The 21750-nt window shown below is 40.0% G+C and overlaps 2 protein-coding genes across 4 annotated transcripts in view; one reads left to right on the top strand and one right to left on the bottom strand.

Annotated features, from left to right (window-relative positions):
• Positions 1 to 6267, bottom strand: part of LOC103272354 (trifunctional enzyme subunit beta, mitochondrial) — a gene marked incomplete at its 3' end in the record, with an annotated part of 37630 nt that extends 31363 nt beyond the window's left edge. Inside the window, exon 1 of the mRNA XM_008069869.1 lies at positions 6202 to 6267. The remainder of the gene's footprint in view (positions 1 to 6201) is intronic.
• Positions 6268 to 6423: 156 nt separating this feature from the next.
• HADHA (hydroxyacyl-CoA dehydrogenase/3-ketoacyl-CoA thiolase/enoyl-CoA hydratase (trifunctional protein), alpha subunit) overlaps positions 6424 to 21750 on the top strand; it is a 59581-nt gene continuing 44254 nt past the window's right edge. For 2 of the 3 annotated variants that reach the window (XM_008069864.2, XM_021718494.1), the window contains exons 1-6: positions 6424 to 6662; positions 13685 to 13726; positions 13820 to 13890; positions 16331 to 16464; positions 19655 to 19793; positions 21059 to 21178. In XM_008069864.2, the coding sequence (XP_008068055.1) occupies positions 6596 to 6662; positions 13685 to 13726; positions 13820 to 13890; positions 16331 to 16464; positions 19655 to 19793; positions 21059 to 21178 (573 nt within the window). In that variant the 5' untranslated portion in view covers positions 6424 to 6595. The remainder of the gene's footprint in view (positions 6663 to 13684; positions 13727 to 13819; positions 13891 to 16330; positions 16465 to 19654; positions 19794 to 21058; positions 21179 to 21750) is intronic. The other variant, XM_021718495.1, reaches the window with a different exon arrangement.

Here is a 21750-nt window from a genome sequence, read left to right as displayed (position 1 = left end):
AAATCAAAAGACATAGAAACTCTATGCTTTAAAAATTATTTAAAATATATTAGCCATGTTCTCTCCTTTCCACACAAAAAAGGGTAAATTCTTAACAATGAGTTACCACAAATCACTAAGAAAAAAAACCAGCAGACAAATGGGCACACAATATGAACAGAATGTTCACAGAAAAGGAAATACAAATGGCTTTCTGATATATAAAGATGTTCTATTTCACTTATAAGAGGAATTTAAATTAAAACCACATAGATATAATTGTCTGTCAAATTAGGAAAGACTCAAAGTTTTGCTATACACTATGTAGGCAAGAGTATGCACTTACTTCTCATACACTCTCATACACTGCTGCCAAGAGTGTGAATTAGTACAACCCCTATGGAAGGTGATTTGGTAATTATCTGTCAAAACTACGACTGTACCTAACTTTTGGACCAGCAAATCTACTTCCATGAATTTGTTTCATGGATATTACTTACACAGGGACACAATCTATGTTGTCCCTGTAGTAGTCAAAGATTAGAATAACCAACAAATAGAGAAATGGTTACGTAAACCAAGCTACAATAACCCAGTGAAATACTATGCAGTTGTAAAGATATGGAAATGATTATATACCAATATGTAGCCATATCTAAGTTATATTATTAAGAGAAGAAAGCAAGATGCAAAATAGTGTGTACAGCATGCTATTATGCATGTTAAAAGAGGAAAAATATTATGTACATTTCCTCGTATCAGTATGAAATGCCTCCTGGAAGTATCAAAAAGGTGTTAAACATAATTGCTGGCTAGAAGAAAGGGAACTGAGTGACTAAGGGACAAGGGTGGAAAACTTGTCATTGTACTTCTCTTATAATTTCTTAACTTTGAAACACATTTTAACTTAAAAAAAACAAAGAACAAACTTGTACGAATTGCCAGTGAAGGCTTTGGGAGCCTCCAAGACGGCCCCAAACAATCTCCACTGCTTGGTATTCACACTCTTGTACAGTTGTCCTCCACCTTGTACCACAGCTGGTCTGTGCAAACCACAGACTACGTCAGAAGTGATGGCATCTAACTTCTGAGATTAGGCCATAAAAGATACTATAACTTCTATCTTGGTCTCTCTCTCTCAACTCACTCACTCTGGTGGAAGCCAGCTGGCATGTCAAGAGCAGCCTTATTAAGGCTCATGTGGTAAGGAACTGACATCTCTTTCCAACAGCCACATGAGCAAGCTTGGAAGCAGACCCTCCACCACAGGCAAGCTTTCAGATGACTCCATCCCTGGCCAACATTCTGACTACAACCTCATGAGAAACAACCCAGCTAAATTGCCCCAGATTCCTAACCCTCAAAAACTGTATGAGATAAATAGATATTATTTTAAACAGCTGAATTTGGGGGTAATTTGCTACACAGTAATAGACAATACAAAAGCGTTAAAGTTTAACTTTTCTTGGGTCTTTATAAACTAAAAGGAGGATGCCCCATAGCTTCCAAAATGGAAAAAAAAGTTACATGTTCCAAACGTAGATTAGAAAGAGATGGAGGAGTCCAAGCTTGAGGCTCACTGGCCTGGGGATGTTCAAAGGACTGTGACTGGAAACAGAAAGAAGCCCAAGAGATGGCACTACCATTTCCAGAAGCTACTTACAATGCCACAAGGGCCTAGGATACAAGGTCTTTTAAGTAAAGTTCATTTTGAAATAAAATTCATAAAAATAGCCAAGAAAATGCTGAAAAACAAAAAGGGGACCTTGCTCTAAGAGATATCAAAACTTTCTAAAAAAGCACACCAGCAATAAAACAGAGTAATTCCAGCACAGGAATAAATGACACTGGTCCACAGAGGAGGATATAGCAAGTTCAGAAGCATATCCGTGTATATGACAATTTAGTACATAATAAATATAATATTTCAATTAACTGAAAGAAAGATGAATTATTCAATAAATTAACTGGAAAAATGAATAAACATTTGGAAAAAAATTTATGTACACAGGTCATACTATAAGTACAAATAAATGCCAGAAGGATTAAATATATATATATATATATATATATATATATATATATATATATATATATATTTTTTTTTTTTTTTTTTTGAGTTGGAGTCTCACTCAGTCGCCCAGACTGGAGTGCAGTGGCCGCTTCCGGCCACCACAGCCTCGACCTGCTGGGCTCTGGCGATCCTTCCGCCTCAGCCTTTCGAGTAGCCGGAATTACAGGCATGCGCTACCACGGCCGGCTGATTTTTTGATTTATTGCAGAGATGAGGTCTTGCTGCCCAGGCGGGTCTCGAACCCGCAGGCTCAGGCAATCCACTCACCTCAGCCTCCCAAAGGCGCAGGATTACAGGCTGAGCCACCAAGTCCGGCTCAAAGAATATTTGTACAACTTAGATGGAGACAAGAGTCCACATATGGCACAAAACCAGATACCATAACAGAAAAGAGTAACTAATAGGTCTGATTATATAAACATTTAAAATATATACACAGCAAAAGATAGCAAAATTAAGCTAAAAGGCAAACAATAGATTCAGAGTAAACATTTGTAATATGTAACACAGAAAAGCCTAAAGATCTTGGACAAATTATGTAGTTGCCCCATATGATTTAAATTGAACTGAATCCAGTCCAACTCCAGAGTTTAAAACCAATCAGAACAATCTCATACTGTCTGCCAGGACCATTGATTCAGGTAAAAAAAGACCTAAAACAACTGTGCCTGGTATTGCCTTGACCACTGGTATTGATTTAGGGATGGCTTAGTCAAACATTCAAGTCTTCTGCCTAGAATTCTGGAAAACAAATCCATCCTTCAGAGGCTAAGCACGACTACAGCAATTTGAAAACATCAACAAAGCTAGCTTAAGGCTAGATCTCACATCAGAAGAATGCAGAGCTGAGAATTTTAGAAAAAGAAATGAAAGCCCTGGTTGAATCCTATTTGAAACTCATCATCCCATTGTCCTTTTCAGTTCTGTAAGCCAAAAAAAATCCCCTTTAATAAGTCAATTTGATCTCAATTTTCTGTTATTTGCAATTCAAAGGCTACTTCCTGATACACGACCAGAAGCAAAAATGAAAAAATGAGTAATTCAAGGAAGAAAGTACCAAATCAACAAAATTTAAAATGTTCAACCTCAATAACCATAATTTCTTAAAAATTAAAGCAAGGGATCATTTTATGGTTATCACATTGGTAAAAATTTAAAATATGGTTAATATACAATTCTGGTAAGAAGGGATCTAATTCTAACTAAATAGACACTTTCATATACTAGAGATGGAAGTACAAATTGCTAAGGTATGGATGGAAATTTTGTAGTTATCTATCAAAATTCAAATTGTAAATTTTTGAGTCCAATAATTCCTCTTATTGGTCTCCAACCTATAGAAATATTCAAAATGTTTGTGTAGCATACATAGGTCTCCAGCCTGTAGAAATACTCAAGATATTCACTATAGCATTGCTTATGTTTATGGAAAACTGAAACAAATCTAAATGCACAGCAATAAGAAATGTTTAATAAATTACAGTACAAACATACCATGGACTACCATTTGGCAGTTTGGAAAGAAACTGTTCCATGTCAGTGTGCAAACTGACATGGAACAATGTTCATAATCTATATTAAGTGAAAAAGCAAGCTTCAGAACAAAGCATGGAAACTCCAGGGTAGGGTAAGGTAGGCTGGAGTAGGGTGTGGAAATATGGAAATATATATGAAGCTGCAGGCACCTGGGAGCAAGGGAAAGCAAGAAAGGGTTAGGCAAGCAAAGAAAGCAAAATGGGATAGCTCTGACAGCTAGTGATTACTCAAGATACAATGTAGTGGTTAAGAGAACAGACTCTAAAGCCAGACTAAGTCCAAATCCTAGCTCTATCCTAGCTGTATGACCTTAAGCAAGTTACTTAACCTCTTCTGTTTTAGGGCCCACATCTGTAAAATGTAGATAATTCCAGGACCTACCTTAGAGAGTTGTTGTGAGGATTTTACATACATACAGATGCATATATACATACACATAAACACATGTGACACTTAGTGCCTGAGACATAGTAAGGGCTATACATGTGTTTGCTATTATTACTAGTGGGTGGTGACATAAATGTACATAGCTCCTTTCTATATAAACTATTGTACTAAAATGCTGAAAAGCAAAGAAACATAACATTTCTGCCCTGGTGGAGCTTACAATTTGTTAAAAGTGCAGGGGGGAAAAAAGGAGCCAAATGAGTGGTCTAAATCAGGGGTTGGCAAACTACAACCCATGGGCCTCTAGCTAAGAATAGTTTTTATATTTTTAAGAACTTGTAAATACAAAAAAAAAGAACATATAACAAAGGCTAAAGTGGGCCTGCAAAGCCTAAACTACTTACTGTCTGGCCCTTTACAGAAAAAAAATTTGCCACGTCTGACCTAAATAATAAGTACTCCAAGTAGTTAGGCACAGAAGAGAGCATTACGTGGGCAGGAGGCAAGTTTTGAACTGTAAAAATTTTATGAGGTCATCAAGAATCCCTTCGGCATTTTTTTTTTAGTTGGAATCTCACTCTGTAACCCAGACTGGAGTGCAGCAGCAGGCTCACAGCTACAGCAGCCTCCACCTGCTGGGGCTTAAATGAACCTTCCACCTCAGCCCTCCAAGCAGCTGGAACCACTGATGTGCTCCTCCACGCCTTGCTAATTTTAAAAAATTTATTGTAGAGTAGAGGTCTCCCCAAGTTGCCCAATCTGGTCTGTAGCCCCTGGGCGCAGGCAATTCTCTCACCTCCGCCTCCCAAAATGCTGAGATTACAGGCATGAGCCACAGCATCCGGCTCCTTTTAGCAATCTATTCAGAAGTGTCATCCAGTTTCTGCTTAAAGTGCTCTCAGTGATGAGAACTCATTTGCCTTGAACTTTAAACAGAAGCCCACCCTTTCTTTCTAAACTCATTTCTGTCTCCGCTCCTCTGTCCCTTCTTGTTTTTTCTCTTGCAGAACAGTCAATCAGGCGAGCAATGAGATTCAGACTTCTTTTTTTTTTTTTTGAGTCGGAGTCTCACTCTGTCGCCCAAGCTGGAGTGCAGTGGCACACTCACGGCCACCGCAGCCTCGACCTGCTGGGCTCAGGCGATCCTTTCGCCTCAGCCATCCAAGTAGCTGGAACTGCAGGGGCGCGCGACCACGTCCACCTAATTTTTAAAAATTTATTGTAGAGTGGAGGTCTCGCCGAGTTGCCCACGCTGGTCTGTGGACTCGGGCAATCCTCTCGCCTTGTTCTCTCAGAGCTGTGATTACAGGCTTGAGCCTCGTTACCCAGCTGAGACTCAGACTTTTGTCTGAATCCTGGCGACTCTGCCAAAGGCCAGAAAATTTACATAATCTCTCTGAGCTTCCCAACTTCGTCTAGAAATGTAAACCATAACAATTTGGAGATCATGAGGATGACACGAAAAGGTGTGAAGGTGTCCAGAGCACAGTAGGCCCTCAATGTAACTTCCTTTTGAAACCACTTTATTCCAGGACCCCATTCCATCTTTCCAGCATAAAAACAGCTATCTTGCGATGCAGAGTCCTTGATTGGAAGTTAGTAGACTTAAGCTCTAGTCCTATTTCTACCACCTGTGCCCATGGGTAAACACTCTCCACTCTGATTCATGGGTTTCAGTTTCTTTACCAATCAAGTGATGAGAATGTATGATCAGATGACCGCCAGGTCCCTTCTGGATTAGAAAATACCCCAAAGCTCTGGATTACCGAGAGGGATGGGGGATTGTCTCAGCTCCTTCCTTCCACTGTCGAGTCCCGAAAGGTCACCTGACCGAGTCCCACCCTTTACAACAGAAATCGGGGTAAACCTGTGACGTAGTTCGAAGCTCTACAGCCGCTAACCTGGCTACAGGCAAAGCCTGTGAAACAACACACATTTCAAAACACACACACACACGCAAACAGTTCACTAACTTGCGGTGATAAATTAGGAAACAGGTGACACCAGTGCCCCAAACTACAGCTGTAACGCTAGTGCAAGTCCCTGCCCTAGCTGCAGTTGGTACGGTCGCCACGACCGAGGAAATTTCCTCTGCTCTCAGGACTTCGACTCCCTCGGGGAGGAGAGGCGGCCGCGGCCACTGGTTCAGTTGCTCGGAAAGAAAGTGGGACCTCGCCCGCCGGTCAAGGCCATACTTTCGGAAAGCCCAACACACGCCGTCTCACCTTAGCTTGCGTCCCCGCGGGCACCCGCTCACGGCGAGGTTCGGAACCCAGTAGCAGTACTAGGCAGGACCAAGGGGCGGGGCCTAGGAAGGACCCTCTCATTCCCGCGGGCGGGCCTCGCGGACTCCGGAGGCTGCCCTTGGCCGCCTGACTGGAAAACGCGGCACTGTGGCCCCTCTTCGATGGGCCTCCGTTCTTCGGCGGAGAAAGCGTCCTTTCGAAGCCTGTTAGCGGAAGCGAAGGACAGGGCTCAGGGGCCGGGGGTCGCTCGGCGCACAGGTTTTTAGTCAGGCAGTACGTCGGGCGCCTAACTGGTCTGGCCTCGGGAAGAAAAGTCCTCCGCTCGGTCGCCCCGAATAGAAGCGCTCTCCACTTTCGTCCTCTTCGGCTCAACATGGTGGCCTCTCGGGCAATTGGCAGCCTCAGCCGCTTCCCTGTCCTCAGGATCCTCCGCTCCCGAGGTGAGGCCTGGCCCCCGAGAGCACCCCGGAACGCCGGACAGAAGTCCTGCGGGAACTGGGACGGTCCCAGAGCCGCGTAACGCGCTCCCTGTCGCCTGCTCATCCCCGCCCGGGATCCATCCCTGTGAGGGAAATACTGCCCCGGGACCCCGCTTCCTGTGTCCTTGCGAAGTGACTGTCACTTTCTCGGTCACGACTCAGAGCCCTGTGGCGATATCAGACTCCGTAACCCCTAACGTTTCTGGGTCCTTTCCACTCTGGCGCCTTTCCGCCGGTCTCCAGCGTGCTACTTCGAGGCTCACGCCCCTCCTGTTTTCTTTAATAAGGGCCGTGGTCCTGTCTCTACTAGATGGGACTTCCTGGGGTCCCAGGACCCGTTCTCTCTCATCTCTGTGGCTCCATGGCACCTTGTTCGCGTCGAGAGTTTTCTTAAAAGCTTCTTGGGTGGAATTAACCGACCTTGCGGATCCCTGTCCCTCCCTGCTCGGTTTCCTCAAAACCATTTTTGTGCTTATTACCACGTTTCAGTAGGGAGCTCAATTCTTGCAGTTTCAGTAATCCATTTGTGAACGTATAGTATTTGGAATTTCGACGGGGGTTCTGCAACTTACTGGAAGACACACTTTTAAAATACACAATCACCTGTATCTTAAGGAATGAAATGTTGGATCGCGATAAGAACCATTTCTAATCTTGTTTCTGACAATTCCCGATCAACCTGTGTATGCTATTTTTTTTCTCAGCAAACTAGCAGTGAAAGGGTAGTAAAAGTGGGTGATTGTAGAAAACCTAGCATTTTCCTTCCTTCCAAATATGTAAGGTCAAATGTGACTATTTATGGCATGTTGTACTTAATACCAGTTAGTTATAAGTTTTTAACTTTTAATTTAATTTGTAATGTGAACTGTTTCCTCCTCCGGAACCACTGGAGTTGTATGCTTTTTTTAGACAGGTAGCTGGAGCCTCCCTTTACTGTAAGGGGATTAATTGAATGATTGAATCTTTTTCTGCTTTCTCTTTTCAATCACTGTTTTTGGTCTCCACCGGAGTATTGTATGTGTACCAGTTATAATATAGCCACATTGCAGAATACTGAAATACTGTGGCCAGGCACAGTGGCTCATGACTATAATCCCAGCACTTTGGAAGGCGGAGGAGAGAGGATTGCCTGAGCTCAGGGGTTCGAGACCAGCCTGGGCAATTTGGGGAGACTTCCTCTCTACAATAAATCAAAAAATTCGCTGGGCATGGTGGTGCTCGCCTGTAGTTTCAGCTACTTGGAAAGCTGAGGCAGAAGGATCACCTGATCCCAAGCAGGTCGAGGGTGCCGTGGCTATGAGATTACCACTGCACTCCAGCCCGGGTGACAAAGTGAGACTCCAACTCAAAAAAAAAAAAACCAAAAAATTATAAAGACTGAGGAAGAAAATTAAGAATAACGAATGAATCACCCACTGTCTTACTACTTATATGCCTACTCTTAGCCTTCAGTTGTGTTTCCTTACAGTTTTTTCCTGTTTTCCACACTTATAGTTTAACACTTTTGAAAAGTGAGATGTGTATTTTTGAACTTGCTCCTGTGTTAGTTTTAAGGTATTTCTTACAGATTGGCAGATGGTATAACTCTCAAGTGGTACGCAGGGCACGTGGTTTCTAGTCACCACCAAGCTGGGTGACTTTGGACAAATGCCTGAATCTAAATGGGTTTTATTTTCCCCGTCGGTAACATGAATGATTGAGACTATGGATTTACTTTGGCATGAGAAGTAGCATGACAGAGCAATTAAAAGCATTAAGTTTGGAGCTGACTTCTGTTTGAACCTGACTCTGCGTTTTACCCTCTAGTGACCTTGGGCAATTAATTTCTATTTTCTCATTTGTAAAATGGTCAATAATACCACCTTGTAAAGTGTAAAGGAGTTATTTTAGATACAAAGCATTTTTTCATGGAGTAAATTCTCAGTAAATGTTAGCTGTTATTAACTCTTTTCCAGCCCAGAAGAACAATGATTCTATATATCTGAAAAATGTTTTAAAATAATTTTTACATTTACATGTGAAATAAGAAGCTATCAGCTTAATTTTTCTGGTTTCTATCTAGAAATATATATACACACACAGAATATTTTGCTCTGTATTTTCAAAAAATCTGGGCTCATTCTATCTACTTCCCCCTTTAATAACAATTTATAAATTTTAGTAAAACGTCTAGAAAATGAATTTTAAATTACCTGCACACCTTTATTACTGTGCCAAGGCTTTGACAAACATTTAATGAGATTATGACATATGCTGGTTGATGATAAAGTTACCTTGAAACTGACTTGTAATTCTTGAAGTTTTAAAGCATTCCTGATCTGTAAGTCCATAATTCTTGAAAATGATGTCAAATGAAAATCACTTCCTGACCAAAGTATCTTGTCCAATTTCCACTTCTACACTAAATCTAAATTCCTAATTATGTAAGTGGTAAAATAATTTCGTAGGAGATGGTGAATTAGAGACAAATACCTTAGGAGATGGTGCATTTTCAAATTTTACTCTCTTCCTTAATGTCATCCCTGTTTGCAGGGTTGAGTTTTGGGAAAAGTTGTTGATTGTTACAGCCAAAATAACATTTTCAAACTTGAAATTTGTTCAACTGTCTCCACTAACCATAGACTTATGAAGTCTTATCAGTATTTTTTTTAAGTTACATTACAAAGATGATTAAAAAGTTGGTCAAAGGTTTCTCTCTTGCTGGCACCAAAGATGTAGGCTAAAGTTCACGCAGCTGCTGTAGAGTAATCTTTGCTGGTAGGTAGTGGATATGGCTAAATTCCAGAAACATAGCTACATCATACTCTGACTTGATTAGTTCATGTGGTTGGGAATTCTTTCCTAAGTGTGTCTGTGTAGTTACTGATTTTCTTTGTTTTTTATCTCAGTTGATTTTGAAAAGGTTTTATGTTGGAGTGTGTAGATTTTTTTGTTTTTGTTTTTTTTGTAGATTGTTTTGTGTATGCATGGGTAGATTTAGTGGGTAAGAGGCTAATGAGTACCAACCTGTTGTTTCAAATATTTGATCTTTAAAATTGCAGCCCAGCATGGCACATACCTATAATCCCAGTGACTTAGAGGAAGGTTTGAGCCCAGGGGATCAAGACCAGACTGGGCAAAAAAGTGAGACCCCCCCCATCTCAAAAAATAAAAATAAAATAGCGTTGCAGCAAATGAACCCATGCTTACTCTATTTTCTCTTTCTTTCTTCTTCTTCTTCTTCTTCTTTTTTTTTTTTTTTTTTTTTTTTTTGCTTAGATGCTTCTAGCATATTTCTTTACATATTTATGTTTCTTGGTTTTTGTATGTCTTTCCACCTCATCTCTCTCAACCTGCATTCCAGTCAGTCTGTTCCCACTCTAATCCACTTTACTCTGTTCTAGTTAGAATTACCTGTCCCCTGCCTCCCTTCCCATGGGAATTTCTACTTTACAGGCAAACTCCTTTTTTTTATGTCAGGTCTATTTTCGTTTATCTCATAGAGTAGAAGCTGATTCTTCCCACATATCATATCCCCTACTACCCTGGAATTTAAGCTCCACCAAGACAAGGTCTTTTGTCTTTTTTGTTCACCCCAAGTACCTAGCTGTACTTCACCTGTCTAGAACAGTGCATGGCATATAGTAGGTCACAATATGTTTTCTGTTGTTGTTGAATGAATGACTGGGAGATGACGTTAGAAGAGATTACAGTGTGGTTGAGGAAACACCTGCTATAGGATGCAGCAATTAGAGAACAAAGCAGTAAATAATAAAGATAAAAATGCAGCACAGAAGAGAAAGAACATTGTAGATGGAATCTGAAGATAAGAATTTGTGGAAAAGGTTGGAGTCATGATGCAAATATAAAGAAGAAAGGGTGGTCAATACAGATGATATAGATTTCAAAGGAAGGAAAAGCAAAAAAGAAATATCAGTGAAGTAGAGGCACTGAGGATTGAGGAGATGACTACCTTTTTCTGTCTTTAAAAAAATACTGGAATTCACTAAGAAACTTGTTCATGGTCGCACAGCAAGTAAATAAACCTTATGGTTGAATCCATGACCTTTGCCTTCACACTAAGAAGGGTGGCTTAGATTGCTTGAAGAAGAAAGACAGACAGAACCTAAGATCACCCCACTGTGCTCTGGTGCCATCCATGCAGTTTTCTTTCCCTTTTTATTTATTTTTTTTGAGTTGGAGTCTTACTCTGTCGCCCAGACTGGAGTGCAGTGGCCGCTCCGGCCGCTGCAGCCTCGACCTGCTGGGCTCCGGCAATCCTTCTGCCTCAGCCTTCCAAGTAACCAGAATTACGGGCATGCGCTACCATGTCCGGCTGATTTTTTTATTTATTGTGGAGATGAGGTCTCGCCAAGTTGCCCAGGCAGGTCTCGAACCCGCGGGATCAGGCAGTCCACTCACCTCAGCCTTCCAAAGGCGCGGGATTACAGGCTGAGCCACCGAGCCTGGCTTCTTTCCCTTTTTAAATAATATATTGCCTTGCCTTTCAGACCAGTATAAAGCTGCTATCTTTTGTGCCTTAAACTGTGGGATACAGAGAAAGATGGCAGAAGCAAGAGTCTTGGCTAACTGTTCATGGTCCCGTCCCTCACCACAGTCCGCTTCACCATCACTGGGTTCTCCAAAGCAGTGGTTCCCACATAGCCATTTGTTTGCTGTAGAGTCACCTTTTTCAAAGTTCAGATTCTGAGGCCTAATCCTCTAAAATAGATTCTGTGGTCCTAGGTTGGAGCCCAGGAATTTGTGAGTATATTTGGACCTCCGCAGTTGGTTCTTATGCCCAACATAGTTCTAGAATCACATCTCAGTACTGCTATGGAAATCCCAGTTTTGTTGAATGTATTGGATAGTCTCTTAAGTTCTACTTTGGCTGTAAGTAATTGTTCCCAGCTCCTGAAGGGTCCCTACCTTTTTGTCAAATACAGGCCATCTGCAACTTGGAAGTGGTATGGTTCTAAAGTTTATTTCTAAGTCATGTAGAAAGTGTTTTTGGTAGATTTGTTATTTAAAATTGCATTTAGAATATCTGCTATGATAGAAAGTGACCAAAATGGTTTTATTGTCCATTGCCCTGAATTATCATGGTAAGCTAGGGCAAAATCTTAGACTCTCGTTTGACATCTCCCAAATTCTGAACCACATGAAGGAAGAGGATATGGAGAATGGGAGAGTAGGTAGGCACAGAGAAACACAAGTGGTCACAGGCTGGTAGAAAGGTGTAGCCACTGAGAGGTTGCTGGGGATTTTAACTTTTTAAAGCACCGCCAAGTCAGGCGGGTACTCCCTAGTCTCCTAAATTTTGTTTATGGATTCCAAAATCATACACCTCCTAATGTAGTCCAAATGCTGTATATTTCAATGAAAAGTAAAAATAAAAAAGTTTCAACGTTAGTAATAATTAATATTTGGGAAAAGCTAGTATAATTAGAGGAGATGCATGAAGAAATCACAGATATTGTTAAAGCACTCATTCTTATTTGATAATACTTGAAGACATATGTCTTTTCCTGAGTATAGATGTTTCATGTGTACTGCTACAAATCAATTAAGGGGTGATTTGCCTTTAATTTTAGAACCAAAGCTAGAGAAAAATTTTTTCCTAAGACAACTGGGCAAGTGCTGGAAGGTACAGTCAGGGAGAAGGAGTAAGGAGTTAAAGAGGTTCATAGGACAAATGGTTTAAGATGAGCCAAGACTGAAAGACAAGGGAAGAAAAAGGGTGTTTTGAAGAAGACTAGAATTGTAATGAAGGGATGTTGACCCTGGGCTGCCTCCAGAACAGCTTGGTTACCACCTAGAGCAAGATGTTTGGATGAGAGCAGGGCAGAGGTAAGCCTTTAATGGTAGAAAAGAGGTAGATTAATTCCAAAACAGACTTGGAATATTTGCCTGGAATTCCCCAATGTTCCTTACCTCTATCTAGAGTCCAGATCAAAAGACCTTCCACTGGGACTTCTCTGTGGTGGCCTGTACTCAAAAGATCATATCATTGCCATTATCATCATCATTGTGCTGGAGAGCCTAACTAGTGAAGTGATTAGGAAAGAGGGAGGAGTATATGTAGTCTTTGTTATCCATAAAGTAGGAGTATTCTTGGTGGAATTCAATATAGACTTTTTCTGTTAGAAACGCTTAAAATAGCAAAATGTAACATGAAATGTTTCATCTATGGTAGCCACTTTTGCCCCTTGATTTTACTTTTGATACCACTGGGGGAAAAAAGTTCATCACTCCAGAAAAAATGCGAGGACATGACTGGAAAACAGTTGAGATATATTTGGAATACATGTGGAACTGACATTATGGGTTGCTTTGTAAGTTACTTATTGGTTAGTGTGTTGGTTTCCTATTGCTGATGTAACAAATTACTGCAAATTTAGTGTCTGAATAAAAATGTAAATAGTTATAAAGGTCAGAAATCTGAAATGGGTCTCATCAGGCTAAAATCACCGGTGTTGATAGGGCTGTGTTCATTCTGGATGCTTTAGGGGAAGATCTGTTATCTTGACTTTTCCAGCTTGTAGAGATTGCTTTATCCCTTGACTTGTTATCCATCTCTTCCTTCTTCAGAGGCAGCAGCACAGGGCCAAGTCATTATCACACCCACCATCATCTCTCTGGTTCTCTTTGCCTCCTTCTTCCCCTTTGTGATTATACTGGACCCATCTGTATACTCCATAATAATCTCCCTATATTAAGATCAACTGATTAGCAACCATAATATCCCTTTTGCCATGTTCACAGGTTCTGGGTATGTAGATATTTTTGAGGGTCCAGTCTTCTACCAACCTCATTAGTATCCAAATAATCATATGACTGATAATTGAAATGGGAAAAAAAATGGCAGTAGTCACAATAATGGTTTAGAATACATCGTTCTGATTTGGGTTTTGTTATTGTTGTAAATTATAACTTTGTTATATATAACAAATACTACAAAAGTTCTGTTCTGCAAATTAATTTAGAAATGTCTTTTCTTACAGGCTATATTTGCCGCAGTTTTACAGGGTCTTCTGCTTTACTGGGTAAGTTTAATTTTTTGTTAATATGCTTACATTGCTTTTTAGACTTATGTTACAATAAACATGCTTACAAATAAAGTTTTTCTCTCTTTTTAGCTAGAAGTCATATTAACTATGGAGTCAAAGGAGATGTGGCAGTTGTTCGAATTAACTCACCCAATTCAAAGGTATCTAATTTAATTTGCTGCAGTTTATTTCTACTAATTACATTTATTAATCCAGTCTTGAATAAGAAAGAAAGAAATCCACTAATCTGGCAGAATCTGAATGTAATACAAATTTACTGTTTTAATAGTTAAACTAGTTAAAATTTGATAAATTGCCCAAGGAAGGCAGTTCTCTGGGGCAGAAGCATAGGGTTTTTCGTTGTTTGTTTTTGAGTTGGTATCTTACTCTGTCACCTAGGCTGGAGTGCAGTGGCACGATCATGGTTCACTGCAGCCTCAACCTCCTGGGTCAGGCAGTCCTTCCACCTCAGTCTTCCAAAGTGGTGGGATTACAGGCCTGAGCCACTGCACCTGGCTGAAGCAGAGGCTCTAACATAAGAATTCGTCTTGTTGACCTTAGGAGCCAGATCAACATGACAGATTAATAAGACTAGCCTTCCGTTACTGTGTAGAGTGAGGAATAACTTATTAGATAACAACCAGAGTACAAGCCTTGTTTATTAAGAATCAAAACTTGCTTACCTGTCTAAATATGAGGCTCTTAAATCTTCTTCCTTCATTACCTGCCTGATACAAGTCATTATTCACAGTAAGTTGACTGAGTTAAGTGTGGACACTTGACTCTTAAGTTTCCTGAGGGGTCTGAATGACTCAGTGCAGTTCATGTATTGGAAATCAAGTTCTGTTCAAAGTGAAACTTCATTTGTTTGTGGCACCTTCAACAAAGCATATAACATTTAATCCAGCCTTTTGCCAAAAAGAGCTTTTTTGTTTTTTTGAGTCGGAGTCTCACTTTGTCGCCCAGGCAGGAGTGCAGTGGCACGCCCACACAACCTCGACCTACTGGGTGCAGGCAATCCTTCCACCTCAACCTTCCAAGTAGCTGGAACCACCAGCATGCGTAATCACACCCAGCTCATTTTTGATTTATTGTAGAGATGAGATCTCACCATGTTGCCCAGGCCAGTCTTGAACTCCTGGGCTCAGACAATCCTCTCGCCTCTGCCTCCCAAAGTGCTGGGATTACAGGTGTGAGCCACCATACCTGGGTGTCAAGAAGAGCTTTAGGCCAAGCATGGTGGCTCACGCCTATAATCCCAGCACTTTGGGAGACTGAGGTGAGAGATTGCCTGAGTCCACAGGTTCAAGACCAGCCTGGGCACTTGGTGAGACCCCATCTCTACAATAAATCAAAAAATTAGCCAGGCATGGTGGCATGTGCCTGTAGCTCCAACTACTTGGAAGGCTGAGGCGGAAGGATTGCCTGAGCCCAGCAGGTCAAGGCTGTGGTGACTGGGAGCGTGCCACTGCCCTTCAGCCTAGGTGACAAAGTGAGACTCCTACTCAAAAAACAAACAAAAAAAGTGCTTTATTGCAGGAGCCCATGTTTTCCCCCCATCTAAAATTGGAGTAAAGGTTTCTTACCTTAAAAATATTGTAGCCAGAGGCCTAAATGTAATAGGAGGAAGCAATTGACGCTATCACAAATTAAGGAAAATAAGAGCCATTCCCCTACTTAAGACTAAACCTTAGTACCCACTAACCAATGATTCAAGCTTTTAAGGTATTTTTCTGAAAATTTTCTGTTGTTGAACCTTTTTCCTGAACACAAAAACAGCACATGCTAATAGTAGGGAAACTTAAAACTACAAAGAATTATATAGACGAAAGTAATAGGCAGAGAGGCTCACACTTATAATCCTAGCACTTTGGGAAGCAAAGGCAGGAGGATTGCCTGATGCCAGGGATTCAAGATTAACCTGGGTAACATAGCAAAACCTCATCTCTATGTTGTTTTTTAATTAGCCAGGAACTGTTGGCACATATGTGTAGTCCCAGCTGCTTAGGAGGCTGACAGAAGAGGATTCTTTGAGCCCAGGAGGTCAAAACTGCAGTGAGCTATGATTGTGCCACTGTACTCCAGCACGGGTGACAGCGCAAGACCCTGTGTCAAACAAACAAAAAAAAAGAAGAAGAAAATAATAATTCATAACTCAAACCAAAAGATAACCACATTTTTTTTCTTGGTATCTTCCAAGGGATAACCACATTTTACTCATTTTCAGTAAATAATATTTACAACACTAGCATCATGTTAAATGTCCTCTTTTTATTTTATTTTTTCTTAATGTTATACAAATTTTTTCCATGCCAACAAATTTTTATAGCCCCTAGTCATAGCCTGCATATGATTCAAACTCCTGGGAATGTGACCCTGAGTTTTTCCTTTGGGTAGACCTATTTTTAAAGAGAAGAGTGCTTATAGTTTACCAAAGCTGCCTAAATAGAAAGCTACTGGGTTGGAAGAGGGGAGTGTTTCTTACTCGCCTTCTTGCCTCTAAGAGTATATTTCTGCTGAATAAACATATTTTCCATAATCAAAGTAGCATTTGATGGTGATATGTACATCTGATACTTCAAATTTATTTTCCTCTGGCAGGTAAATACACTGACTAAAGAGCTACATTTGGAGTTCGTAGAAGTAATGAATGAAATCTGGGCTAGTGATCAAATCAGAAGTGCCGTCCTTATCTCATCCAAGCCAGGCTGCTTTGTTGCAGGTGCTGATATCAAGTAAGTTTTAGGAAACTTGAAGTCATCTCTTATCTTGATTAACAGTATGCTTCTTAGATCTAATAATTCCTGCTTTTAAAAGAAGATAGAAGTGCTAGGCACAGCGGCAGTTGCCTGTAGTCCCATATACTCAGGAAGAGGCTGAGGTGGAAGGGTCACTTGAGCCGAGGTGTTTGAGGCCAACCTGGACAACATAGCAAGACCTTGTCTCTAAAAAAATAAAAATAAAATAGAAGGTAGAAGGAAATTTGCAAGTTTTCAAAGTTAATCTAATCTTATAAGTATAATAAGATTATACTTATAAGGTGGTTTGTTGCTTAAACCATGTAAGACTAAAATAGCCTTTCCTTAAAGAAGTTGAAAGCAGTTTTTGAGTATTAAACTAACAATGAGATGGCTATTTTTTACCCATAAGAGCAGCAAACATTTAAAAGTTTGAAAATATCATGTGGTAGTTCAGTGTGCGGTGTCATGGGTATGTAAAGAATTGCACAAAAATTAGATTAAAAAGAAAAGTTTATTTAGAAAGTAGAGACAGAAGGTGGATCCACCTCTCTAAGACTGAAGAGGAGGCCAGAGCTTAAAGAAAGCATCATAGCCAGAGCTTGAGACTAGGGGCTTCTTTAAATACTTCTTTGGGGATAGGTGGGGCAGGCAAGCATTCAGTGAAACTCATGGTTATAGGGTCTGTTTCCAGTTTATCTCTGACGACCAGAAGGATGGGTAAGTCAGTTACAGAGATGAGAAGGTCAGGGCCAGTAACAGAAAGACAAATTCTTAGAAGATTTTGTTTTAATCCTAAAAATGTGGGGTACAATTCAGGATTAGGTATATAATGTACATAAGGTACATTATACAGGTAAAGTTTGGGCCCACTTCACCTGGTTTGAGATCAGGTATCCTTATTGATGCAATGTAGCTGCTCACCCCCCACCCCTGGCAGTATCCTGCTACTGCCAATCCCTTTCTTATAGTATTATGATAATCTCAAAGTCCTGTGACTCAACCAGTCTTCCCAGAAAGGATTATTGTCATGTATGAGCTCAAGAAGGCCAGAGAAACTCCTTTTTGGGCTCTATCCTTTCAATGTGTTTACAAAGACTTGGGGAAATAAGAAAGGTAGTATGTTACTAATAGAAATGCTGGTTGGTGTAGTCACTTTGGAAAGCAATTTGGCAACCTTTAGTAAAATTGAAAATATACATATCATATACTCTAGAGAAATCTTACCCTTTGTTTGTAAGAACCAATATAAAAGGATGTTTGGCCCTATGTAGTTTCAAGTAATGAAGAATTTGAAACAAACCAAATATCAATCAGTAGGGAAATGCATAAGTAAAAATGAAACACTCACATGATAAACTACTACAAAACAGTTCAAAGGAATTAACTAGATCCCCAGCATAGCATTAGAACTCAAAAACAAGTTAAAAAAAGCAAGTTGCAGAATGTCTCATGTAATATATAATTTATATAAATGTTTTTAAATCAAACGTGAAATAATTCTTTATTTTATTTGTGGATGCAAGTATATAGATGGTCTGGGAGGATACACTACAAACATGAAGATGGCTACTTCAGGGAAATGAAGTGCATGGTAGGACCTGTGACTGTCAAAGGAAACAGTACAGATGCAGCTAGTATTTTTTTTCCTTTTTTTTTTAAATGGTAGAATGTATGCTTATGTAACTTGTTTACAATTTTTAAAGCATATATAAGGAGGGGAAATTATATGTTAGTTTAATGCATTAAAATGTTAACAGTTGTTAATTCTTTTTTTTTTTTTTGAGTTGGAATCTCACTTTGTCACCCAGGCTGGATGCAGTGGCATGCTCACGGCCACCGCAGCCTCAGCCTACTGGGCTCGGGTGATCTTTCTGCTTCTGCCTTCCCAGTAGCTGGAACCACAGGTGCGTGCCACCACGCCCAGCTAATATATATATATATATTTTTTTTTTTGGTAGAGATGAGGTCTCGCCATGTTGCCCAGGCTGGTCTCAAACCCGTGGGCTCAGGCAGTCCTCTCATCTCTGCCGCCAAAGTGCTAGAATTATATATATAGGTATGAGCTACCACGCCCAGCAAATCTTTTTGTGTGTGTGTCATAGTCTCACTCTGTCACTCAGGTTAGAGCACAGTGGCACAATCACGGACATCACAGCCTCGAACTCCTGGGCTCAGGTAATCCTTCTGCCTCGGCCTCCTGAGTAGCTGGAATTACACGGTAGAGACAAGGTCTCACCATGTTACCCATGTTGGTCTCGAACTCCTGGGCTCAGGGAATCCTCCTACCTCAGCCTCCCAAAGTGCTGGGATTACAGGAGTGAGCTACCGCACCCAGCTTTTTTTTTTTCTTTTTGAGTCGGAGTCTCACTCTGTTGCCCAGTCTGGATTGCAGTGGCATGATCATAGCTCACTGCAACGTCAACCTCCTGGACTCATGTTTTTTCTCTTTTATTAAAAAAAAAAAACAACCAAAATATCTGTAACAGGTGCTTTTTTTGTGGCTCAACTGTTTGGGCCTAATAAGGCACTGATGTACTTGACAGTAGCTCCCTATATCTGTAGGAAAATATGTGCAGCTTCTATGAGGCCAACTGAATAACTCCCAGTGTATAAAGTAACATAAAATATTAGTTATTTTTAGTCAAAATCCACATCCCAGATGTGTTCAGAAACAAAGAAGCAAATGAAACAAACCAAAATTAAAGGGCATCAAGTACAACATTATTGTACCAGATCTCTTTTTAATCATTAGTGGGATTTATTTAAAGGTTTTAGATCCCTCTAAACAACTTGAGAGCTTTGCTTTTGCTGTCATTTTGATTGCTGTCTAATATAACCACCTGAATGAAAATATTTAATAGTGAAAATATTTACCCAAAGATGATTTTCTCATATACAGAGTGTATTAATTTAATGATTTTTTTATAAAAGCAAAAATAAATTATGCAGAATGCTTTGTTTTATGTTTTCTGATCTATAAATATAACACTCTTTATAAAGAGATAATGTTGCTGATATTAGTGCTATTTGAGACAGAATTATCCTTAAACATCTGAGTATTTGAAGATCATTACCAAATATTGATTATGGTAGGGTAAGCATATAGTGAATAAGGTATTGAACAAAGTAATTTATGGTTTTATCTTTCCTTTTTCTCTGTTCTCTACTTTCATGGATAATGCAGCATGTTAGCCGCTTGCAAGACCCCTCAAGAAGTAGTACAAATATCACAGGAAGCACAGAGAACATTTGAGAAACTTGAGAAATCCACAAAGCCTGTTGTGGCTGCCATCAGTGGATCCTGCTTGGGAGGAGGACTTGAGGTATAGATTTATTCCAGTGTCATTGAGACACTGTCTATCTCATTGGTGGCATTCATCAACTGTCAGTCTTGAAAGTACTGTTTTGCCTGAAAAAAAGTTTTCAGAGGAGAATCAGCTTTGTTTTTACTTATCAAACTTCTGGACAGGTTTTCATTCTTAATTTATGTGACACAGACCAAGTGACACAGAGCAGGTGAATCAAAGTGTGATGTTTTCATTTATATATTGAGAAGATTTGAACTGGATCTCTAAGGTCCTATTCAATTGTAAAACTCTGATTCAGGTTTGTAGGGCAAAGATTCAGAAATGTGATCCCTGCTCTTGAGCTACATCAGTCTAGCTAAAATACATGAAGCATAATATATGTTCAAGTGCTTTGTGAGTAATAAAGGTGGTAAATAACAGAAAATCTGAGAGAAGAAATGCTTACTAGACTGTAACATGTCGGAAAGGAGGAGAGAAGGGAATAACACTGAGCATCTATCACTTTGGGCTATATACCAGACACTTTCACATACACAGTCATGTGCCACGTAACATTTTAGTCAACAACCAACCGCATATACAATGCTGGTCCCATAAGAGATAATACTGTATTTTTACTGTACCTTTTCTGTGTTTAGGTACACAGATACTTGTAGTTGTGTGGCAGTTGCCTGTAGTATTCAGTACAATAACCTGCTGCAGGCTTTGCCATCTACATTGTGTAAGTACACTCTGTGATGTTTGCACAACAATGAAATTGCCTAGTGCTGCATTTCTCAGAATATACCCCATTGTTAAGCAACACATGACTATGTTAAGAAAAACTATGCCTGGTTCTAAAAGATGGGCAGAGTTTGATTAACCCCGAAAGTAGCAGGAAAAATATTCTATCTATAGTGTGGTGTGAGCAAAGGCAAGGATATGCAAAGCCTATTAAGACACTGTATGCAGACATGCTTGATGGGAAAGGGTGCAGGGATTCTTAATATGGGGGTCAGTTAAAAAAAATTGAGTTTGCCTTTTTCTATTGAGAGCCTCCACAACTTTCAGCAGATTTTTAAGGAGCTCTGCAACCCAAAAAGAGGTTAATGTATTAGAGAAAAAGTATGGAAAAGACTGAAAAAGGTAAATTATAGAAATTATCAAATGCCAGCCTAAGGAATTGCAGTTATTTAATGGGAACATCCATGCTTTATAAGTAGTGTTTAGACCCTCACAGATCCCAGGATGCTACTAAGTTACATTTTGTAACATTCTAATTTTCTTTCATTTGTTTGAAGCTTGCCATTTCATGCCAATACAGAATAGCAACAAAAGATAGAAAAACAGTATTAGGCACCCCTGAAGTCTTGCTGGGGCTCTTACCAGGAGCAGGAGGCACACAAAGGCTGCCCAAAATGGTGAGTATAAGAACCCCCTCTTTTGAACGTTAGAGCTTCAGAACTTATATGCCCCTTTAGATCTGTTTTCTCTTATACAAAATGCATTGAATAGGCGTTCATTGCAGAATTTAGAAACCAAATAAAATATGAATATATAGGATCAATTACAGATATTTATTCTTGGCACTTGTTTATGTTTTCAGTTCTAGAATTATTGATCAGGATCCTTTGTTAGTCCCTGAAGAAAAATAAAGACATATAAGATACAAGTCTTGCTTTTCTGGAGCTCATAGTTTAATTTGTTCCTTTTCTGCCTTGTACCATCTTAACAGTTTTTCAAAGCCATGGATCATATTTCATGATAAATATAAGAAGCAGAGCTTTTCCCTCATTATTTGATTTGGATGATCTCATAGCTGTGTTCTATGTAAATAAAAGAGAGCCCAGCCAGCTTTTGAGTTCTTAAGGAGGGGGAAGGACAGTCGAACCTAGAGTTTGCAGAGCAACCTTTATGTTAAACTCGGGGCCCAGCCAGCTCGGTGGCTCAGCCTGTAATCCCAGCACTTTGGGAGGCTGAGGTGAGTGGATTG

This window comes from Carlito syrichta, unplaced genomic scaffold (genome assembly GCF_000164805.1).
Source record: "Carlito syrichta isolate Samal-C Ts95f unplaced genomic scaffold, Tarsius_syrichta-2.0.1 Scaffold312243, whole genome shotgun sequence".
NCBI lineage: Eukaryota > Metazoa > Chordata > Mammalia > Primates > Tarsiidae > Carlito > Carlito syrichta.
This window is presented reverse-complemented; position numbering and strand designations above follow the sequence as displayed.